Genomic DNA, 22099 nt, shown 5'->3' with positions numbered 1-22099 from the left:
TCAGTTTTCTAGAGCATGGGGACTTTAGAGAGGACACATACTGATCTGAATTTCTTCTGGGGCTCTCATATTTTGCCTCTAAGTCCTTTTGCTAAGGATCTTGGTAATATGTGTGATTGGTTATATGGAAGATCAGGGTCATAACACATGCTTGTATCCAGGCAAGTTCATGTTTAGCTCTGCAGTGTGTGTGTTGTGGTAGCCTCAGGGATTTGTGATATCTAAATATCTTGTTGACCTTAGTGTCCATTGCTCACTGGAAGCTCAATTTTATATGCAAGCATAGTTAAAGGCGGAATTAATTGGCAAGTGCTGAAGGAATGGCATCTTTTCACAGAGGGCATAGAAGACAATTATTGCTGTTTGTCTGCCTTTTGTTTTGTTCTCTCCTAGCTTTTATGTGGGTTCTGGGGAATGAACTCAGGTTGCCAGGCTATTGTAGAAAGCAGCTCTACTGTCACCTGGTACAAATGATATCTTTCAGTGATTATGGCTGTTAATTTTTCTTTTGGTGACTTTGTGTCTACATTGGAGCCATACTTTCTGAAAATCCAGTTCTGACCTTTTAGTTAATTATAAAGGGAGGCTGCCATGAAGTGAATGGCCAGGGTCACTTTTACTGAAATGCATGTCTGGTTGTTGTAAAGCAGGCCACCCCTTCCTTTCGTCAACTGAATGTAGAGATGAGTGGTTCTCATGTATTTAAATGGCACACCAAGGGGTGTGGGAATGACTTCTGCATCATATGCGAGGCACTGGGATGCTGTTATGAAAGGACCAAGGGAATTTTCTTTTCTCCCTATGAGTTACTGTGGTTTGTAACAGATCTTTTTACTGTTTATTTTCACAGAATGCTATGAACCTACCTCCTGACAAAGCCAGGTTACTTCGGCAGTATGACAATGAGAAGAAATGGGAGCTGATCTGTGATCAGGTAAGAGAAAGCAAAGGAAGAGAATTATTACGTTGCTCCTGTGTGTCGAGCTTGTTCGAGGAGGTTCATGGATTTCTCCATTCTGACTCTTTGACCTCTGGTTTTCTTATCTGCAAAGGAAAAGGTACAAAATCATGACTTTTTTTTTTTTTTTTTTCATTATTTGAACCATTTCACAATGTGGTTTTCTGGGAAAGCTGGTTAAATGGGTAACTCAAAATGAAATATCTATTCTGTTTGCCTTCCATAACAGCTCATGCTATGTGCTCACTTAAGTGGCAAGGTCTTGTAGTTTAAATGGACTATAAACTGCCATATATTCATGTGAGGAGGTAAATTGTTTATAAAGAAATGTGGGTTGCTCATAGCAGTACTTCCTCCTTTACCTAGTTTCCAGCCGTTGCTATTTTATTTTTAATTCATCGTAACAAATTCATATCCTTATAAGGGGTATAAAATTAAAAGTAAGAGCTTTTGTTGTCTTCACCTACTTTGTGTCTTAATCCTCACTGTCTGGGCCCTCTTGGTAGGAAGACCAGCCTGTGAGCTATGCACTTCAAAAGAAAAAGGGTTTCCCCTATTTTGCACAATATCTTTTTAGCTATTTTTCTGTTTCTGTTTGTTTGTTTGTTTGTTTTGTTGTCAAGACAGGATTTCTCTGTGTAACTTTGGAGCCTACCTTCATTCTGTAGACCAGTATGGCCTTCAACTCACAGAGATCCATTTGCCTTTTGCCTCTGCCTCCCGAGTACTGGGACTAAAGGCATGCACCACCACCACTGGCCTCTACCCCCTTTACACACACACACACACACACACACACACACACACACACACACACACACCACACACAGGTATGACATTTCTGTGTGTTGATACATTTGCTAATGACCATTGCTGTACTCTTTCTTTGTATAGGGTAGTGGTTTTATCAAGTGACTGAATGTTACTTTATAAATAGGAAGTAGGTCTTTTGCTATGAGGATAAAATATTTCAGTGAGTTAAATTGGTTTTTAGTTCAACGCAGAAGTTTCTGTTTCCTAAGATGTTTATTGGAAGCATTTTAAGCATCCGATTATTGGTTGTTTTACTCAGTTTTTTGGTTTTTTCTTTTTGATGCAAAAGCAAAAGGATTTTATCCCAACGTGTTGGGGTCTTTATCTGAGAAGAGATCGACCCCCAGTTTTTTTTTTTCATACTTTTTTATTTGAATTAGAAACAAGATGGTTTTACATGACAATCCCAGTTCCCTTCTCCCCCTGTCCTCCCCTACCCCCCCCACAACTAAAACCCTACCTATCACATATCCTTTCTGCTCCCCCTGGATGGTGAGGCCTTCCATAGGGTGTCATCAGAGTCTATCTTATCCTTTGGGATAGGGCCTAGGCCCACCCCCGTGTGTCTTGGCTCAGGGATATTCCTCTATGTGGAATGGGCTCCCAAAGTCCACACCTATGCTAGGGATAAATACTGAACTACTACAGGAGGTCCCGTCGATTTCTGAGGTTTCCTCACTGAAACCCATGTTCCTGGGGTCTGGATCAGTGCCACGCTGGTATCCCAGCTATCAGTCTGGGGAGCAAGAGTTCCCCGATGTTCAGGTCAGCTGTTTCTGTGGGTTTTACCAGCCTGGTCTGGACCCCTTTGCTCTTCACTCATCCTTCTCTGCATCTGGATTCCAGTTCAGTTCAGTGATTAGTTGTGGGTGTCTGCTTCTACTTCTACCAGGTAGTTTTACTCAGTTTCTTAAGAACAAATAAAATAGAGTAGTGGGCTGTTAGTAAAATTATCTTGTTTTTTGCCATATTATGTTTGAGCACTAAGAATTGACAGAAAAGGAAGAAATGTTTGTTTGTTTTTAAGAGGTAGGTGTGTGTGTGTGTGTGTGTGTGTGTGTGTGTGTGTGTTGCCTGCAGGCATATGTGAGCCTGCTTCCTCTGGAGGTCAGAAGCAATCATTTGACTTGAATTGGAGTTACAGGTGGCTGTGAGCTTCCATGTGGATGCTGGGAACTGAACCCTCATCCTGTTCAACAGCAACAGCTCTAAACTGTAAAGCCAATTCTCCATCCCCTGACTTGTGACAATCAAGGAGAAAACAAAGGGGGAAGAGAAAATGACTGGCATTTGAGCCTTAATTTTTAGTATTATTAGAACCCATTATTATAATGGAACTATTTTGTAATAACAAAAAAAATGATCGATTGTTTTGTTTTAATTTTTGTTTTCTGAGAGAGATAGCAAAGTTGCTTGGATAGTGTATTAGTTAGGGTTCTCTAGAGTGACAGAACTTATAGAATGAGAGAATATATATATTCTATATAATGTATACATGGAGAGAGAGAGAGAGAGAGAGAGAGAGAGAGAGACAGACAGACAGACAGACAGACAGACAGACAGACTTACAGGCTGTAGTTCAGCTAGTCCAACAATGGCTACCTATGAATGGAAGCTCCAAGAATCCAGTTGTTGTTCAGTCCACAGGGCTGGATGTTGTCTTTAGTATATGCTGGAATCCTGAAGAAGTAGGTTCTAAGACTAGTGAAGGAATGGGCTAGGCTTGCTGGGGAGGTGAAAGCAAGCAGACGAAGAACAAAAATTTTCTTCTTTCATGTCCTTGTTTAGGCTTCCAGCAGAAGATGTAGCCCACAGTAGGGGTGGGTCTTCTCACCCTAAAAGATCTGGATTGAAGGTGTGTCTTCCCACCTCAAAGTTTCAGATTAGGAGTGGATCTTCTCTTAGGAATGCCCCATTTTAGGGTTTTAGTTAATTCCAGATATAGTCAAGTTGACAACCAGGAATAGCCTTCACAGGAAAGTGGGGAGGATCTTGGAGGAGTTGAGAGGGGAAAGAATGTAATCAAAATGTATGTAAAATTTTGTCAATAAAAAAGATAATTGAGCTGGGCAGTGGTGGTGTATACCTTTGGGAGGCAGGGGCAGGTGGATCTCTGTGAGTTGGAGGCCGGCCTGGTCAACAAATGAATGCCAGGACATCCAGAGCTGTTTCACAGAGAAACCCTTGAAAAAAATTGAGATAATTACCAGTGTAGCTGGAATTTGTTTTCTCTGTCTCACTGTTCTTCCTGGACCAATTTTTCTACTGCCTGCCAGGTCCCTGCAGCTGTGTGCTGGGATGCCGAAAGCTTAGCACTCCCACCAGGAACTTCTGCATATGTCCCTTTACTACAGTGGCTTCATGGGCTCTGAGGTGCCATGGCTGACTTGCTGATGACAGTTAAAGAGTAATAATTGTTATTGTCCAAAGCCAGCTGAAGCAATCATTCTTCCCTGTAATATCAGGCAAAAACCTAGACATAGAGATGAAGTACCTGCCAAAGGTCACGTAGGTAGTGGTGAAAAGGCTGGCTCAGGCAGTCTGGTTTTGGAGAAGGTGCAGCCTATAGTTTGTGTCTTAACCAGTGTTCTCTGCTGCTCTCCCCATGAAGTCTATGTATGAGTGATACACTAAAAAACAAACATTAAGGGTCCTCTCTGTTTTCCTGTTTGTATTATATTATGCCTCACTAAAAGGGAAGAAGAAAGCAGGGAGTTGCAGCTTGACATTGAGCCTCATCATGTTCTGGCTTCTATGATGAATAGCCAGCATTAGTTAATTATTCTTCATTGTAAAAATTGTGGCCTACAAAAATGTCTTATTGCACAGATGTATAATCCATGAGCTCATCTCATGGGTGACTATCACTTGTTCTATATATCTGTGTGAGGGACAAGAGGGATGCTCATTTTAGTATGTTGTATGTATGAGTCATGTCACATGAATATGAGTCTGTCTGGGGTGTCTACCTGATGGACAGTAAAGATAAGTTTTGTGATTGTGATTCTGTTTATATGAAGTATCCAGAATAGGAAGCCCTGTAGAGCAGGAAGTATGTTAGCAATTGCCACAGCCTAGGAGGAGCAGCTGCTGCTGGCCATGGGTTTCTCTCTGATGTGATAGGAAGTTCTGCAGTTACCCAGAGTGATGGTTAATTTAACCATAAAAATATTTGTTTTAGCAGTGTGGGATAGAAAATAAAAAAAGAGGAAGAAGGAAAGATATATATGTGCGTGCGTGCATGCGTGTGTGTGTGTTCGTTCATGTGTTTATTCTAGAACCTTTTGGATCCCATTGTGAGCAAATTATATATAAGATTTTCTTGGAAAAGTGGGAACTTGATTGCAGCTATTGTTTGATTTTCTTGGGTTTGATTGTAAGCTTTGTGGTTATATGTGATTCTGTCTTCGTTTTTAGAAACATGAATACTGATGTATTGGTGAAAAGATGACTGTGGTTTCCTTTACAATATTTTATCAAAGAATAAAATAAAGGGACTGATCAAGAAAATCTGGAAACATCTCAGTAACTGTTAAACTTGGCTTGGAAGATATGTCAGGGTACATTGTAGTATACTCTCATCTTTTGTGAAGGCTTGACCATTTATTATACTATATAACATTTAGAAAAGATGTTTGCTGCAGAATCATTTCTGTCAATTTAAAAATGTGATTAATTTGTGTATTCTGAGAATGTGAAGTATGTGGAGTAATACTTGTGATTAAATAGGAACTTTATAAACTGTGAGGTTGCTTGTACTCTTCCTGAAGGACAAGATGTTAACTATTACTACCCATATTGTTTCTGTCATCAACTTGCTCCCAAAGATTCAGGAAAATTGGTTGTATTGAATGGATCATCTCATGTTATCTTCATATACTTTGTGGTGTCAACACATGTTTATGTGGTGCTGAGAGGAAAAGCCTCAACTGTAGGTTTTAGGTGAGAAAGCACCGGCATGAGCCTTAGTGTAAAGTCTCAAACAGATACTGTGGTATGTGGTCATTGATGCCTGATATCATTCCAAAACACCACGAGCTCTGGACACACAAATAACACTTTTCTTTCTTTTTGAAATAGTAATGTTGATATCTGTTATTTAGAACACTTTAGACAAGGTGTTTAACAAACTTTCCAAAGGAACTTGGTGAATGGTTTAGGTTAGAACACAGTGGGAATCTGTGCAGAAGGTAGCTTGGTTTCCATTCCATAAACAATCACAATAGGGACCATATGGGTAACAGAGCTTGCACGTTCCTCCCTGTATCGTTGGCTGCTGTAATATCCAGAGACCAATGTGTGGTCCTCCTTTCCCACTCTGTTATTTTAATGACAGTTTGTTTACAAGCCTCATCCAGGGCTCCATCTTAATTTTTTTCTTTTTTGATGGAGGTCCACATTTTCTTTTTGCAATTATATTATTACTGGAAAAAGTTTTTGTTGAGGTTTCTACATTTTTAGCTTTTTTTTTTTTTTGGCAGGGGGAGCTGGGTGGGTGGGTTGTTTTGAGATAGGGTTTCCCTGTGTAGCTTTGTAGCCTGTCCTGGAACTCCCTCTGTAGACCACGCTGGCCTCCACTTCACAAAGATCTGCCTGCCTCTGCCTCCCTAGTGCTGGGATTAAAGGCGTGTGCCACCAATGCCCAGCTGCACTTGCTTTGTATCTCCTGAGTTTAAGTGCTCTGTGAGTTGAACCTGCTCTGCCTTTTCCAAAGGAAGCAAATATGAAGTGCCAGATGCTTTAGAAAAGATTTGACCATGATTCCACTTAGGAATGTCAGCTGCATTAAATGAATATCAGCATTGAATCTGTTGCACTTATTTTTCATTGGTTTGTTGCTTTGGTCTACACATATTTGTCTCCTTCAAAAATAAATTCCAAAAAAAAAAAAAAAGAGTTCCTTTAGGGTGTGGGTCTTGGGTTGTGTTTGTCTGAGGTGCTTACTGAAACTGTGCTGAGTGAAAGAAATAATGGCTAAATCATATTGAGAAAGAGGCTCTAGAGTCGTGTTTCTCAATCTGTGGGTGGTGACCCCTTTGGGAATCTAAGCACCTTTTCACAGAGGTCACCTAAGACCACCAGAAAGCACAGATATTACAATTCATAACAGTAGCAAAATTACAGTTATGAAGTAACAACAAGAATACTTTTATGGTTGTGGGGTCACTACAACATGGGGAACTATATTAAAGGGTTGCAGCATTAGGAAGGTTGAGAAACACTGATCTACAGTCATAGGCAGAGGTGGTAAAGGGGAGAAGAATGGCCAAAGAAGTGTCCTGGGAGATGACACACAGGTGGGCTGGTTCTTTACTCTCTCATCTTCTTTTACTGTTACAGTTGGCTTGACATAAGTTAAACTTCATTGTCAGCTCTAGCGCTCCTTTGGTGCGAGGAAGGGTACCTGACATAGATGGGAAGAAGTCCATTTGCTTTGTGTTTCTACGAAGAACCCCCTGTCTCATCTACCCTCTCATGCTCTCTCAGCAGCCTCACTTCTGTGCAGGTGCAAAGGTGGTGAAACCAATTTTTTGGTCAATTCCAAGAGCAAGATGAAAGTTTATGTTTTCCTAAAATTGTTGCTAAACATACACAACCATTTTAGCCATTTTAAAGTGTACAATGTATAATTATTAAATACATTCATAATTTTATTAATTTGTTTTGGAGAATTTCCTCTGACTACCATAATTACATCGTTTCCACTACCCCCTTCTCCCCCTGAAATTCCTCCCAACTCTCTCTCTTACATTCACGAACTCTTCTTCTTTAACTATTCTTACATAATGTGGTGGCTTGAGATGACCCCTATAAACTTATCTGTTTGAGTTCTTGGTCCCCAGTTAGTGGAACTGTTTGGGAAGGATTAGGAAGTATGGTCTTGTTGGGGAAAATGTGAGTTGGGGAACTCACAGGGGTGAGTCTGAGGCTTCAAGAGCCTGCCATCATCCCCAGCACACTCTGTAATTCCTGCTTGTGGGTTGAGATGTGAACTCCCAGCTTTCTGCTCTAGCTGCCTGTCCCTTGCTGCTTCCACTCCACCACCATGGACTATAACCCTCTAAAAATGTAAGCCCCAAGTAAACTCTTCTATAGGTTGCCTTGATCATGGTATCTCATAACAACAACAACAACAATAATACAACCACCAAGTCCATACATGTCTGTTGTTGTCCAGAGGTTATTAGAGGTGCCATACCTAAGCTGAGCTACAATGCTTTCCCTCTTGGTCTCTGGGATGTTTGCAGTGTGATTGGTTACACCACACTGTGATTTTTTTCTTTTTTTTTCTGGCGTGGACTCAAATTTGCCTTTTAAAAGCTTTGTATTGCTTTGCATTGTACCTGGGGGAAGGGTATGGGGAATTTCTGGGGGTGGGGGGAGAAAGATGGAATTTCTCCTTCGTTGATACAGGACTGTATGGGATAAGATTAACAAGAAAGATGAATGAAAAGGTTACAGGAAATCATACCTACTTAACCTCAGCTTCCTGTGTTAAGCCCTTCAGAGAGATCAGATTACAATCCTCAAGGCTTGGCATGAATCCTGATCCAAAGAAAGGGAGGGCACTGCTGCCAAACAGTGAAAGATGAGCCAGCTCTGTGCCAGATATGGCTAATTTAACATATTCTACTACAGTTATTTGGGAGAGCTCAGCGTATAGCTCATTAGTAGCATATACCTAGCTCTGGAACTGAGTCCTAATACTACCAAAATTGAAACCGAAAACTCACAGTGACTTTGTTTACTTATAGTACTACTTAAAAAATAAAAGCAAGGTGCTCTTTGGGATAACTTGAAGAGAAAGTTAACTGGCTTGGGCTGCAGAGGTAGTTCAGTCAATTAGTTGAGCAGTACAGCATAAGGACCTGAGTCTGGAACCTGGGGAGTGGGGGAGTCCCAGTGGTATATGCTTGGAATCCATGTCAGTGCTGAAAAAAGGGGAGACAGATGGCAAGCTGTCAAGTGAGAGAGACTAGTTCACAAAACAAGGTAGCTGGTTCCTGAAAAATGACACTCAGCGTTGTCCTCAGCCCTCCATGTGCACATATGCGGATGTGCAACCCCCCATGTCCCCACAAACACCTACACACACTAGTTAAGCTGGTTTGCCACAGGGATACATAGCTACTTAAAGCATGTTTTAAATACTTCTGATCCATCCTTTACTCTCTCCCCTGTCTCTGTTGCCATTTTTCAAAGTAAGGATTTGGTTTAATGGATAACTCAAAAAAGTTAAGTGATGAGTTTTCTTTGGCTTATTCTGTGGAATATCACTCAGAATTCTTGGATTTTCATCATTTTGTGTCAATCTAAGTACTATTTTTGAGACTTTATTATCACTTCTTTGACTGGTGGCAAATTCATGCAGACGTTTTTTGACACAACTATACTAATCCCTAAGAAATCATTTTATGCTACAAAAATAATATTAGGTTAACTTGTAAATTCTTTGCCCTTTAAACCAAGCATTTCTCTAAGGAACCCTCCCTCCACCTCCACCCCTCCACCCTGGGGTATGATATAGATGAAAATGTGAGATTGACAGGAGCTGGACAAATTTTCTTCCCAGTTTGTGTTTGCACTGTGAAATTGAGTCTAAACATTGTGAGTTCATTCTGATACTTCCAAATAATCCCCCCTTTTTTGTTTTTTGTTTTGTTTTGTTTTGTTTTGTTTTGTTTTGAGACAGGGTTTCTCTGTGGCTTTGGAGGCTGTCCTGGAACTAGCTTGTAGACCAGGATGGTCTCGAACTCACAGAGATCCACCTGCCTCTGCCTCCTGAGTGCTGGGATTAAAGGCGAGCGCCACTACCACCCAGCTCCACATAATTTCTATTATCAACCTAATCTCTTTGGTTTGATATTCATTATTTTTTTATTGAGATGTGTAATCTCTAACCTTAGTACAATTATTTATATTTTCTTATGATATGAAAAACTTTTGTGGGTGAAGGTATATATCACTCAATGGTATAGTGCTTGTCTAACTGCAGGAGGCCTTGTGTTTTCTCCCCCAGCACTGCAACAAATAAAATTGTGTGTGTGTGTGTGTGTGTGTGTGTGTGTGTGTGTGTGTGTGTGTGTTCTAAACCACTGCATTAATATCTTTGCCATTCAAACCACTACTAATAAAATTAATGAAGTATACATGTTCTTGGTCATTTTGGGTGTTAATAAAAGTATTTTGATGGCTTAAAACAAAAGAAATTTATTCTCTTACAGTTTTGAAAATCAGAAATCTGAAATCAGGGTGCTGACTGGGCACTGCTCCTTCCAAAGTTCCTGAAGGAGATGCCTGCTTTGCTAGTCCCAGCTTCTGGTGCCCATGGGTATCCTGTGCCTGCTGGCTGTGTGCAGCATCTGCTTCCATTTTGATGTGGCCTCTTTTTCTTCTTTGTATCTGTATTTGTTTTTGTCTTATGTGAGGGTGTTTGGATTCAAGACCTCCTAGAATAGTTCAACACTGAGATCCTTAATTTCATTACATCTGCCAGGACCTCTTTTTCCAATTATGAACATATTCATTGGTGTGGGGCTTAGAGCATGGGCACAGACTTTAGAGGACCACCATTTAACCTACTTCAGATGCCAAGATAAATAATGATTTCTCTAATAAGCTTTTTATTTACAACACCCAAAGTTGGATATTATTGGTTATCAAGGGCAAAAATATATGTTGTTATTGTCCCATGTGAAGCTATTTTGGACATATGGCTTCATCCTTACCTGGGGAGTGGGATGGGTTCTATCTCCTAACCTGTGACACAATAGATAGGCAGCTGTACCCATGGGATGACATTTGGGAGAGGCTAGAGAGGGAAGTATACCTGCTATGTATGCACTCTTATTTTATTTAGTAGGCCACAGAGAAGAATAAGAGTAGAAAGCCCAGGAAGGAGAAGAAAGTGTTCAGGAAACAGCAACTACTGTCTCTGCCATGATGGCCAGATTTGTTTGGCCCATTTATTTTAGGCTGAATTCATATAAAAATGTATTTTTTCACATCTGTTAATTCTGAATTTCATAGAATTCTGTAGTTATTCATTAGTGATGTGTTTTCCTGAGAAGTTGATATAAAGCTGGTGGTTGGATAAGTAAATAAATGTTCCAAGATTAAGAAAACAAAATGACCTCTTGATATTTGACAAAGATGCCAAAAATACACACTGGAGAGAAGACAGCATCTTTAACAAATGATGGAGGTAGAAGCATGAAATTAGACACCTATCTCTCACCTGCACAAAAATCAACTTCAGATGGATCAGAGACATTAATGTGAAGCCTGAAACACTGAACTGCTAGGAAACATAGGTGATATGCTCTAAGATATAGGTATAAGAGAGGTCTTTCTGGATCAGACTCTATTCAGGAATTAAGTTCATTGTTGGCAAATGGAAATCCAAACCTTCTGTACAGTTAAGAAAACAATCAAGTGAAGAGGAAGCCCATAGAATGGGAGAGCATCCTTGCCGTCTACACACCAGACAGAGGATTAATACCGAACATATGTAAAGAACTAAAACAAAACAAAACAAAAAACCAAGAATCAAGAAAACAAATGACTAAATTTAAAAATTGGACTACAGATCTGAATAGAGAATTTTCAAAAGAAAGACTAAGAATAACTAGAACAAATCCTAAGCAATGTTCAGCATCTTTAGCAATTAGGGAAATGCCAGTTAAAACTCTCCGAGAATAGCCAAGATGAAAAAACAACTGGCAATAATTGCTAATGAGGCTGTGAGGAAAAGGAAACACCCATTCACTGCAACGGGGATTGCAACTACTGTGGAGAATTCTCAAAAACAAACAAAAAGCCAAAACAATAAAACAACAACAACAACAACAACAGCAAAAACCTAAAAGTAGATCTACAATATGACTCAGCTCTACCACTCCTTGATATATGGCCAGTATGGCATACGACATTCTTCTCCACAGATAATTGCTCATCCATGTTCACTGATGCTCTATTCACAGTATCCAGGATTGGAAACACCTAAATGTCCTCCAATGGATGAGTGGGTAATGAAGATATGGTACATAAATACAACCTAAATCCTAAATTCAGCTGTAAAAAAAAAATAGTCATGAAATTTGCAGGCAAATGGATCGAACTATAAGATATTCAACTGAGTGAAGTAACCTGACACAGAAGGACAAACATTGTATTTGTATTTTTTGTTGTGGGTCCTAGCTCTGAATCTCTAGATGTGAGTATACAACATGGTGGAACCATAGATACCAGGATAATAAAAAAGACCATGAATGGGGAAAGGTAGTCTAGAGAGGGAGAGAGAGGACACAGGTGCTATGAAGGAGGGATGGCAGAATGGGAGGGTGCTTCAATTATGGAGGGGGACGTGAAGCAAAAGAGAGACCACACAAAAGGTGAAAAAGCATAGAGAAACATTATATTTATGTTTATTCATATAACAAAATCCCCAGTATCAGGTATGGGAAATCTCCCGTTGAATTGTTGTTCAGGGAGTTCAAGAGACTCTCCAGAGCTCCCCCAAAATATAGGCTATTGTCATTGCTCTTGGTTGCTTTCTATAACTTAAGGGTAAGACCATGTTGTAGAAGATGTTACATACTTTGTATACAGTACTTGGAGGAGGCAAGCTGAAGTGACCTGGAAGCCTCTTCCTTAAAGACTAATGAACTCTCATACTATCTGAAGGTATTATGTTCACTGAAATGGGAAAAAAGCAATCAGTTTGTAGGTCTACCAGCCACAACAGCAAGCAGCATGGCAAGATATAGCTCCCATGGTGCAACAGTGGGGGCAACCAACAGCTACTTAATTGAATGTATGGCCCACTCAATAAGAGGGAATTCATGCCTGGTACTGTAAGCCTGGGTAATTAACTGTTGCTGTTAGGGTCATGGGCTCCAGCAGTGACTCTACTGCTGTTGCTTTCCTAAATGTGTAATTTCTAACTGTATTCTAAAGATTTATTCTTATACCACAGATAAATGTAACTTTTATCCCTCATCAAAGAAGCTTCTTTTGGAGCAGACAGAGAAGATTACAGAAATTCACAACTGGTCAAAATGTAGAGAACTATAACTGACTGTGGTGTGCCCATCCCTAATTGATGTAGCAACAATACAAACCCTAGATCTGAGGCTTGGGAGATGTCATGGAAGAGGGGGTAGAAGGATTATAAGAGCCAGAGGACCAGGACTTCTGCTGTGAAATAATGTCTTCTTTATAGTGCAGGAAAGCTGTATCCATGAAATATTAAAAATATAATTGACAAACAAAGCCAACACAATGAGACTCCAGTTGACATGCCAGTGTATTTGGGAGAAATCTCACAAGGCCCCACCACAAGATGAAGAACTACAGACAATTAATGGCTTCTGAGAAAGGGAGAATCAGTTTTCAACAGGGATGAGCCCCCTGATAGGTTAGCTTATCCTAAATGGTCAGCCCTAAACACATCATGTGAGCAGCACAAATGAACTTAGCAGGTTGTATTCATGTGTGTGTGTGTGAGAGAGAGAGAGAGAGAGAGAGAGAGAGAGAGAGAGAGAGAGAGAGAGAGAGAGAGAGGGAGAGAGGGAGAGAGGGAGAGGGAGAAGGAGAAGGAGAGGGAGAGAGAGAGAGCTCATGAATTGGAGATGGAGTTGGGAGATAACTAGGAGGAGTTGGAAGACAGAGGGAGGAGTGGAAATGATGTGGATAAAGTATTCCCATATGAAATTGACAAACACACCAAAATTCAGACAAATTTAAAAGCTATTAATTCAGCAGGAGGTTAGTTGTCAGAGACTACAGAGTGAGATGCAGAGGTGTGGATGAGTGTCCTCAGACAGAGAGGTTGTGGTAGTTCACTGGGTTGGGGAAATACTTAGAATGGTTACTGTTGTCAGTTGTCTGTACTCTGTTCCAGCAGTGTGCCAGGCAAGGACTGACCATGGAGCATAGTTTTTTTTTTTTTTTTTTTTTTCCCCAACTCATTTTGTTTTCTGAAAGGTCTTTTTATCTTGGGTTATCTTTTGTCTGAGACTTTGAAGGGCCCATTTTCTTTTCTCAAGGTCTTCCGATCTCAGCAAAGGCTCTCATTTAGTTGCTGTTGCTGTTGCCAAGAAGACAGGTTTCTTTCAGTTTCCTTTCCAGACTCACTTCCCTGTCCATTAGGATTCGTTCCAGGTCTGCAACTGCTTCCTTCTGAAACCCTGGAGAAGCTATCAAAGGGGCAGATGCCAGCTCTCCCGGGCTTGAGCTTTTTGGGTTTCAGTATTGCTGGAGTCCTGGAAAATTTTATGAATTTAGAATGGAGTTTGTGTCTTTTCTTTGTTTAAAGTGTTCCTTTGTCATACAACTTTTGTAGAGGTGTGTGTGTGTGTGTGTGTGTGTGTGTGTGTGTGTGTGTGTGTGGTGGTGGTGGTGGTGGTGGTGGGGTGCTGGCTTTCCACATAGGGCTAGAGTGAGGAGCAAGGAAAGGGAGAAGAAATCACCCAAAGAGAAAAGAATATACTGATCTCTTCCTTCCTTCCTTCCCTCCTCCCTCCCTCCCTCCCTCCCCCTCCCTCCCTCCCTCCTTCCTTCCTTCCTTCCTTCCTTCTCCCCTCTCCTCCCATCCCCTCCCTCCCTCCGTCTCCCTGAGTGAGAATCTATTCCAGGCTGGCTTTGAACTCAGCATTAGGCTTTTGCCTAAGCCTCTCAGTGCTGGGATCACAAGTGAGTGGCCAGCTTATTAATGCTTTCTGAGCTTGTTCTTTGACATAAATGCCTTGTCAGAAGTACTGTTTGACATCCATGACTACACGTAGCTGCCAGAGGTTGTCCAACTTAAAGCCATAGACTTCTTTTTTGCCCCAAAGAACATAGTATTGATTGCCTTCCTGCCTAGTAACTGGTAATGAGTGGAACTGTACATTCCTTTTCTCTTTAAAATGAACATGTAGAATCCCAGCATTTAGGAGGAGATTGGCTATGTAGTGAATTTGAGGCCAGAGTCCACTCAGCCTTTTAGGAAAAAAGAAAAGAAAAAAAAAAAGAACAAAAGAAAGATTGGGGGGAGGAAGCTCCACAAAGTTGGTTTATTGCCTGAGTCATGTGGCATGAAATAAACTACTTGTTTATGTGGTTTGAAATAAACTTTATTATAAAGGCATATTTTGTAATCCTGGAGACACTGTTACAGGATATGGAGAACATAACAATTGAAGTATTGTATGTTTGACTGGAAGTGACTTTTCAATCTAAATTTTATTTAATTGCACTATTTATTTGTGTTTGTGATGGTAGGTACCAAACTCTGCACCTCACCACATACACTAGGCAATGACTGTACACTGAGTTGAGAGCCAGACAGATACACAGTAAATTTTGGCAAAATTTAAGTATGTTAACTAAGAATTTTAGAGGTGTATAAATACTACTTCATATTGTCTTAACACTTGGATATGTAACTCACAATCTTTGTAGTGGAAACCCTCCCCACCCCTCATCTTTCACCAAAAAAGAAAGGAAGAAAGAAAAAGGAAAATTCAAATAACCTCTGAATGTCTTGCAAATAGTTGAGGTGTTTCAGTTATTTTTCTTCAGTGTTTTGCTAAAATTGCCAACAGATGACCTTAGACCACCTTGTAATCACCGCTTGGATCAGTTTATTGTGTTGACACTGTGAGGGTGATACGCTAGATGTCGTGCACACCATGTTTCAGAGAAACTCAACTTCATGGAGTCTGCACATGAAACAGAGCTCTCAGTTCTGTGTTCTCTGTCATCTGGCATTCAGGAAGAACCTCCAAACAAAGTGTCAGTCCTTGCTGCAGCAGTGAGACAGCCTTCCTTTGCTTACATAGAGGAGACCAGCATGGCCTGACTTCATTTCTAATGATTCTGTAGATACTGGAGATGCAGCTGGGCAGCAGGAAACTTGATTAGAAACATGGCTTGGTGTTTTCTAAGAGGACACTGATAGGAAGGGTAGAAACTGTATACTCTCTATCACCATGGTAACTGTCAATTACCAGAATCCCATGGTGATGCAAGAGTTTCTGCCACATAAGCAACATCCAGTTCAGCACCTGCTTAGCTTTGGAGCTCAGTTCAATTCAGGGTTCTCAGGTATCACCTTCAGGTGTTTATCCTGGAAGCCACTGCTGGATCCTTCACGGTGACATCACCACCCAGCTGTTGATGCTCCCCTTAGAGGATAATTTTCCAAGGCTGTTTAAAGTCTTATAGGGTGGACATTGCTCATGGTGTACGTGCATTTAGCAGCGAGCCAGTTAGCAGGACCTACTTTCAACCTCTGTTTTACCTCTCCTTCTTAAGTATTCCCTGAGTACTTGGTTTAATGACCAGTCTTGACCTTATTAAGCAAAGAATGAGGTTGTTATTTACCTAATCTTATGATATGAAGATGGAAACATGGACTTGAGGCTGCTTGGGGGTGGTGTGGGGAGACTTTTGCATCTTAGTGATCACAGTCTTTATTCTCCCTGAAGCTACCCTTGGGCTGTGTAATAAATGGGATAGGAGGTGTCATAACTCCACTGTTCAGATGAAGAAACAAGGCTTTAAAACAAACAATACAATACTGCATATCTACTTCAGAGCCTCTCACATGCTAGGCAAGTACTCTGCTGGTAGCCCCTCCCCCATGTCATTCCCCAGCCATTTTGTGAAATGTTCATGCATTCGTAGACTATAATAGTGATAGACCAGCTACATTTCAATATCTTCCTGTATCTCCACTTGGCAAGCACATGCCCATTAACTTTGCAGGTCAATAAAGAGAGGAATTTGGTAACTGTGAGTAGAAACTAAGGTGTAAAGCTGTACTTAATAAGCTTTTCTGTCTAGGAGACATACATGGAGAACTGAAGACAGTGCAGATTCCTAAGTTTTTGATGGATTAGGTGATGAGAGTTTGTAGTTTAAGGAGCACCCCCTGATTGTATTAGGTAAAGGGCTTCGGTTGTTTATGTTTTAAGAAATACCAATCTAAAAGGAAATCTTTAGCTGTTGAAATAGGAGAGCAAAGAATTTAGAGGTTAATTGAAAGCTTGTTCCAGTGCCAATTTGACATTTCACTATTGTGTCTAGTTCCTGGATCCACAGTCACAATAACTAACTTTATGGTGAGCACTGCTGTCTTCCAGACATCTTGGTGGTTGATGTTGTACATGGGACCACCTGAAATCATCTACCCACTTTGTCAGGGTGGCCTCTTCTATCACAAGATCAAAAAATTCAGTGGGAACCCTTAAATTGTGAAACAGTGATGAGTGATGAGTAGGATTAAGCAAGCCTAATTAATCCAACATATTAGACAATGAGTTATGGAATGTTTTGATCAAAAAGCCCCGTTGAACTAGAAGAAACATTTGCTAGTCTAAATAACAGAGATCATCTGGAAAAGCCCCATCAAAATTGTTTTCAGTCTGAGAGTTGTAATGGAACACTTGAATGCCCCGTCGTGTCTCCCCACCCCCACCCCAAACTAGGAAAGTGATTTCATATTGAGCTGAAGAATGCTTCGGAGCTCTCCAAGAAACCGTGGCTGTGGAAGGAATCTAGCATGTTGATTTTTCAGTTCTAGTTTTCTGCAGAAAAGGACAGCTTTTAATGTTGGGACAAGAGAAAGAGTCACACAGTTTTAGCCATATGGTTTTCTTTTCTTTTTTTTTTTATTTGAATTAGAAACAAGATTATTTTACATGACAATCCCAGTTCCCTCTCCCCTACCACTACCACCCCCAACTGAAATCCTACCTATCACATATCCTTTCTGCTCCCCCCTGGATGGTGAGGCCTTCCATAGGGTGTCATCAGAGTCTATCGTATCTTTGGGATAGGGCCTAGGCCCATACCCGTGTGTCTTGGCTCAGTCCACACCTATGATAGGGATAAGTACTGAACTACTACAGTAGATTTCTGAGGTTTCCTCACTGAAACTGATGTTCCTGGGGTCTGGATCAGTTCCTTGCTGGCTTCCCAGCTATCAGTCTGGGGACCAAGGCTCCCTGATGTTCAGGTCAGTTGTTTCTGTGGGTTTCACTAGCCTGGTCTGGACCCCTTTGCTCGTCACTCATCCTTCTCTGCATCTGGATTCCAGTTCAGTTCAGTGATTAGCTGTGGGTGTCTGCTTCTACTTCCACTAGCTGCTGGATGAGGGCTGTCGGGTGGCATATAAGTCAGTCATCAATCTCATTATCAGGGGAGGGCATTTAAGGTAGCCTCTCCTCTGTTGCTTAGATTGTTAGCTGGTGTCATCTTTGTAGATCTCCAGACATTTCCCTAGTACCTGATTTCTCTGTAAACCTAAAATGTCTCCTTTTATTATGGTATCTTCATTCTTGTTATCTTCTATTCTTCCCCTGACTCAACCTTTCTGCTCCCTCATGTTCAATTAGTTAAAATTCTGCATTGACTCTGTTGACTGCCCTTAGCTTATTATCTGGCACCCTCTCTTGTCTGCTTCAATGTTGACCCAAGATTCTTTGTGTCATGACTTTTCCTGCACCACGGTCCCGAGACCTGGCTTTTTAAAGCCTCTCAAGTTACTTCCCATCCACCTCTGTCTGCTTTTGTTCCCAGGCTCATCTGGAACACTTTTTGTCTCCTGCCTTGTACACACAGACTCAGGATAGCTCTGTGTTGCCTCTCCTTCAACGTTCAGTCCAAACCCTTCGTTCTCCAGGGAGATCCCTTTGATCAGCACAGTTGGAGATGCCTCACCTCTCTTTGAACTGAGGAGGATCACATATGGCTCTTATCATTGTCTACTTTGTGTTATAACTCTGTGTGCTGTATCACAGAGACCATATTTAACAACCTGGAACTGAAGAATTGAATTTATTTCTCTCTGAGTTTTAAAATAATAGTGTCTTCTATTGTGTGTTCTGAATGAGTGAAGCAATAAAATAACCATTAAAAATTGATATTCACCGTGTGGTGATGGTACACACCTTTAATTCCAACATTTAGGAAGCAGAGGTAGGCAGATCTGTGTAAGTTCAAGGCCAGTCTGGTCTACAGAGTAAGTGCTGGACAAAGCCATCTCAAGTGTCATGGGAATACCTGCAAATGGGGAATCTAAATAGGACAGGAAGATTTAAAATGTTCCGAGGAAGGGACTTGCTTTGCAGAATGCATTTTGGAATCTAATAGCTCTTCCAAATAGTTGTAAGGCTGGATTAGCTTCTCCTATAGCAGTGTTCTCAATGTACCTAATGCTGCTACCCTTTAATACCTTCTTCATCTGGTGGTGACCCCAACCATAAAATTATTTCATTGCTGCTGCATAGCTGTAGTTTTGCTACTATTATGAATTGTAATGTAATTATCTGATATGCAGGATATCTGATATACAGCTCCCAAAGGGAGAACCACTGCCATATAACCCTGGCTTCTTCACCAACTGTTAGACCAAGTAAGTAAGGGTTTAAATGTTTGCACTTCATTCTTCCCCATTGTCCTCTCCTGTCTCATCATGCCTTCCACGCTCATCATATACATCCCTTCTAGAGGTGGCACCATATACCAACTTCTCTGAAATTTATAATTGTTTTTGGAAATAAAAAGTATATGTTCTCTTGGGGACTTGGGTATTTGTTCATTACTTGGGAGTCTATGTCCACTTGTGTGAATTATTTTTTATTTGCGTAAGTCCTCTGTGAGGGCTAATGTGTTTCAGTTTACCACAGTTCCTTGGGCTAAGGAACTCATGACTGCTCATGAACCCACTCACCCCTCGCCAGTGCATACTTAGCCTTTTCCTATACAGTCCATCATGTCTGTCTGCATACACTACTGCAATATTTTATGCTGGTCTTTTCTGTGTTTGCAAATGTCAGAATTTCTCATTTGAGAGAGTGACCCTAGAAGACATGGAGTGTTCCTTTTGATGTCCATTACTTAGTACCAAGCAGATTAGATTAGAACTAATTTATAGATTAGAACTCACTAGTGACAATTTTACTGGTTGTAACTGTGACTTAGTAGAGACCACAGTTTGCTTGCTTAGCCTTTGGAAATGATACCAAATGCAAACTAATTCCTATTTCAAGGGGAAGAGGAATAGAACATTTGTATAATAAGCTTATTGTAACAAAAGGAAAGTTCTTCCTGAGTCTTTACTTGTGTGAATTATTGTGGAATTGGTATAATAAGAACATTAGAATAGCAGAGTGCTGATAGTAATTTACTAGAGCTCTTGATGCAGTGTGTAGCTATATTATTACACTCCTGAAACAGGGAGGAATAGGGAGAAAGACTTAGCAGTCAGTGTGTGTCTCACACACATTGATTTCTTGGCAAACTCTTGTTTAGATGTCTTGCTAAAATATCATTACATTTCAGAATAGTAAGGTATAATACAAATATGAATGGAATTCTGTTTAATTTGTGGATCTCCTTATCCAAATGTTGCTTACGGAGTAGAAATGATTGAAACATGTTTGTTATAAATCTAGTTCATGCTAGATTAAACTTAACTAATTTCCCATGTAATGATCCACAAATTCAGAGAAGGTATAACCTTTGCAAATAGTTTTCCAAATCAGTGGGGTGCCTGATTCTAACCCTTTACACTGGAAGGGCTTCAATGAGCAGCTTCTTTATATTTACATGTTCAAGGTGATGATGGGACCCAAGGAAAAAAACTAAAGCTGACTTTCTGAGTATCCCAGACAAAGTCCTCAGCATGGCTGCGTTCCAAGTGCTTTAACACCTAATTTACTTGTTGTGACCTCCATCATTTAGTTCTTCAGGAATGGGCTTGCTTTTCTTGTTCTGATGGCAGTGAACTTGATCCCAACCAGCCGCTAAGTGAGTCTAGTAAATTCTTCCTCCTTTCTCTTATCTGCAGAGCAGATCTGTGCCTAGACAGACTCACCTTTGGGGGTGGGGCAGCTAATGAGAAATGTAATTATGAAGGCAGTAGACAGCCTTGGACTCAAGAGGGATATAGCATAGGATGAGCAGCAGGTGCCGTGAGTGCTGATGTGAGTTGGACCAGTTTACACTGTGCAGCAAGCCTGCTGTAGCTGTGCCTGGTGCATTGTTGCTTCTGGGGTGCTTTTAGACTTTTAAAAGCTCACCTTTAGCTGAGCATGATGTCAAATGCCTGTAGTCCCTGTGTATGGGAGGCTGATGTAGGGAGATGTAGAGGCTGCAGACCCTGCCTCAAAAACAAAACACACTTGACCTTAAATTATGAGACAAGTGACATAGCTGGGATCCAAAAGAAACTCAATTCTTTGAACAAATACCATTCTATTTAGTGACACTAAATGAAGATAGAACAGGTTTCTGCTCTACTTTTGTTTTTTTGTTTAGATGGGGGTCTTACTACACTACCCAAGCAGGACTGGAATTCACAATCTTCCTGCCTCAGATTTGCAAGAACCTGTGATAACATGTTTTCACATCCACAGTGTGTTTCACTTGAAAAAAAATTATTCTATGAAATTCAGGATAAATGTACTTAGATAATATAGAAGAAAGAACAAGAGTCAGAGAGTTGGAAACTTGAACCTGAGCCTTTCATGTAATGCATGAATCTCTCATATAATGTAATGTGTATACCATATGTATGCAACATATCTTCTAAATGATACAATACATATCATTCTAGATGGTACCAAGGAGGTCATCCAATCACTCTCCAGTCTCTTATCTATATAATACTTAATTCTAACTACCCACTGGTAAATAGTCTTAAATGAGCTAATTCATCTAAAGAATAAAGTGCCATTTGCAGATAGGTTAATCCTTGAGAAACAAAGTGATTATGATCCCTGACTAGAATAAAGAATATTTCCTTTACCAATGAGAAGTTTCTAATCTCTACCGGAGGAATAAGTAATAATTAACAACAGTGTACTGATCTCTTCTTAAGCTCCATAGACACACAGCTTATATGTGCTAATAGTTACCTGATCATTTTGAATGGAGAGGAAATATTAATGAAGTGTTTCACTACAAGCTGCTTTACCCTACTATAAGTGGTAGGTAAGCACTCTGCTATTGAGCTATATCACCAGCTCCTAAAATTTATTTCTAATATATATATATATATATATATTATATATTATTATTTCCTCCCTCTTCTCAGTTTAATCTCATCCATGTCTACTGCTCCCATTCAAATTCATGGCCTTTTAAAAATTGACAATAATTATAAAATAACCATGTTATTCACTATATTACATATCATTATATATAATATATTTTTATTACATGTTATACATAATGTAATGAAATATGTTAATATTTGGTATTTGGTTAATAAATAAGTACACTTGCTGAGTCCTTTTAGTGTTGCTTATATGTATGTTTTTAGGTCTAGCCATT

General features: G+C 40.3%; 1 protein-coding gene across 1 annotated transcript in view; it reads left to right on the top strand.

The window, feature by feature from the left end:
- Positions 1 to 22099, top strand: part of Fmnl2 (formin like 2) — a gene marked incomplete at its 5' end in the record, with an annotated part of 268668 nt that overhangs the window by 153515 nt on the left and 93054 nt on the right. The window contains 1 exon segment of the mRNA XM_027420415.2: positions 851 to 934. Coding sequence (XP_027276216.1) covers positions 851 to 934 — 84 coding nt within the window.

The sequence above is a fragment of the Cricetulus griseus genome, chromosome 6 (genome assembly GCF_003668045.3).
Source record: "Cricetulus griseus strain 17A/GY chromosome 6, alternate assembly CriGri-PICRH-1.0, whole genome shotgun sequence".
Lineage (NCBI taxonomy): Eukaryota > Metazoa > Chordata > Mammalia > Rodentia > Cricetidae > Cricetulus > Cricetulus griseus.
The sequence above is the reverse complement of the archived record's forward strand: the minus strand, read 5'-3'. Positions and strand labels throughout refer to the sequence as shown.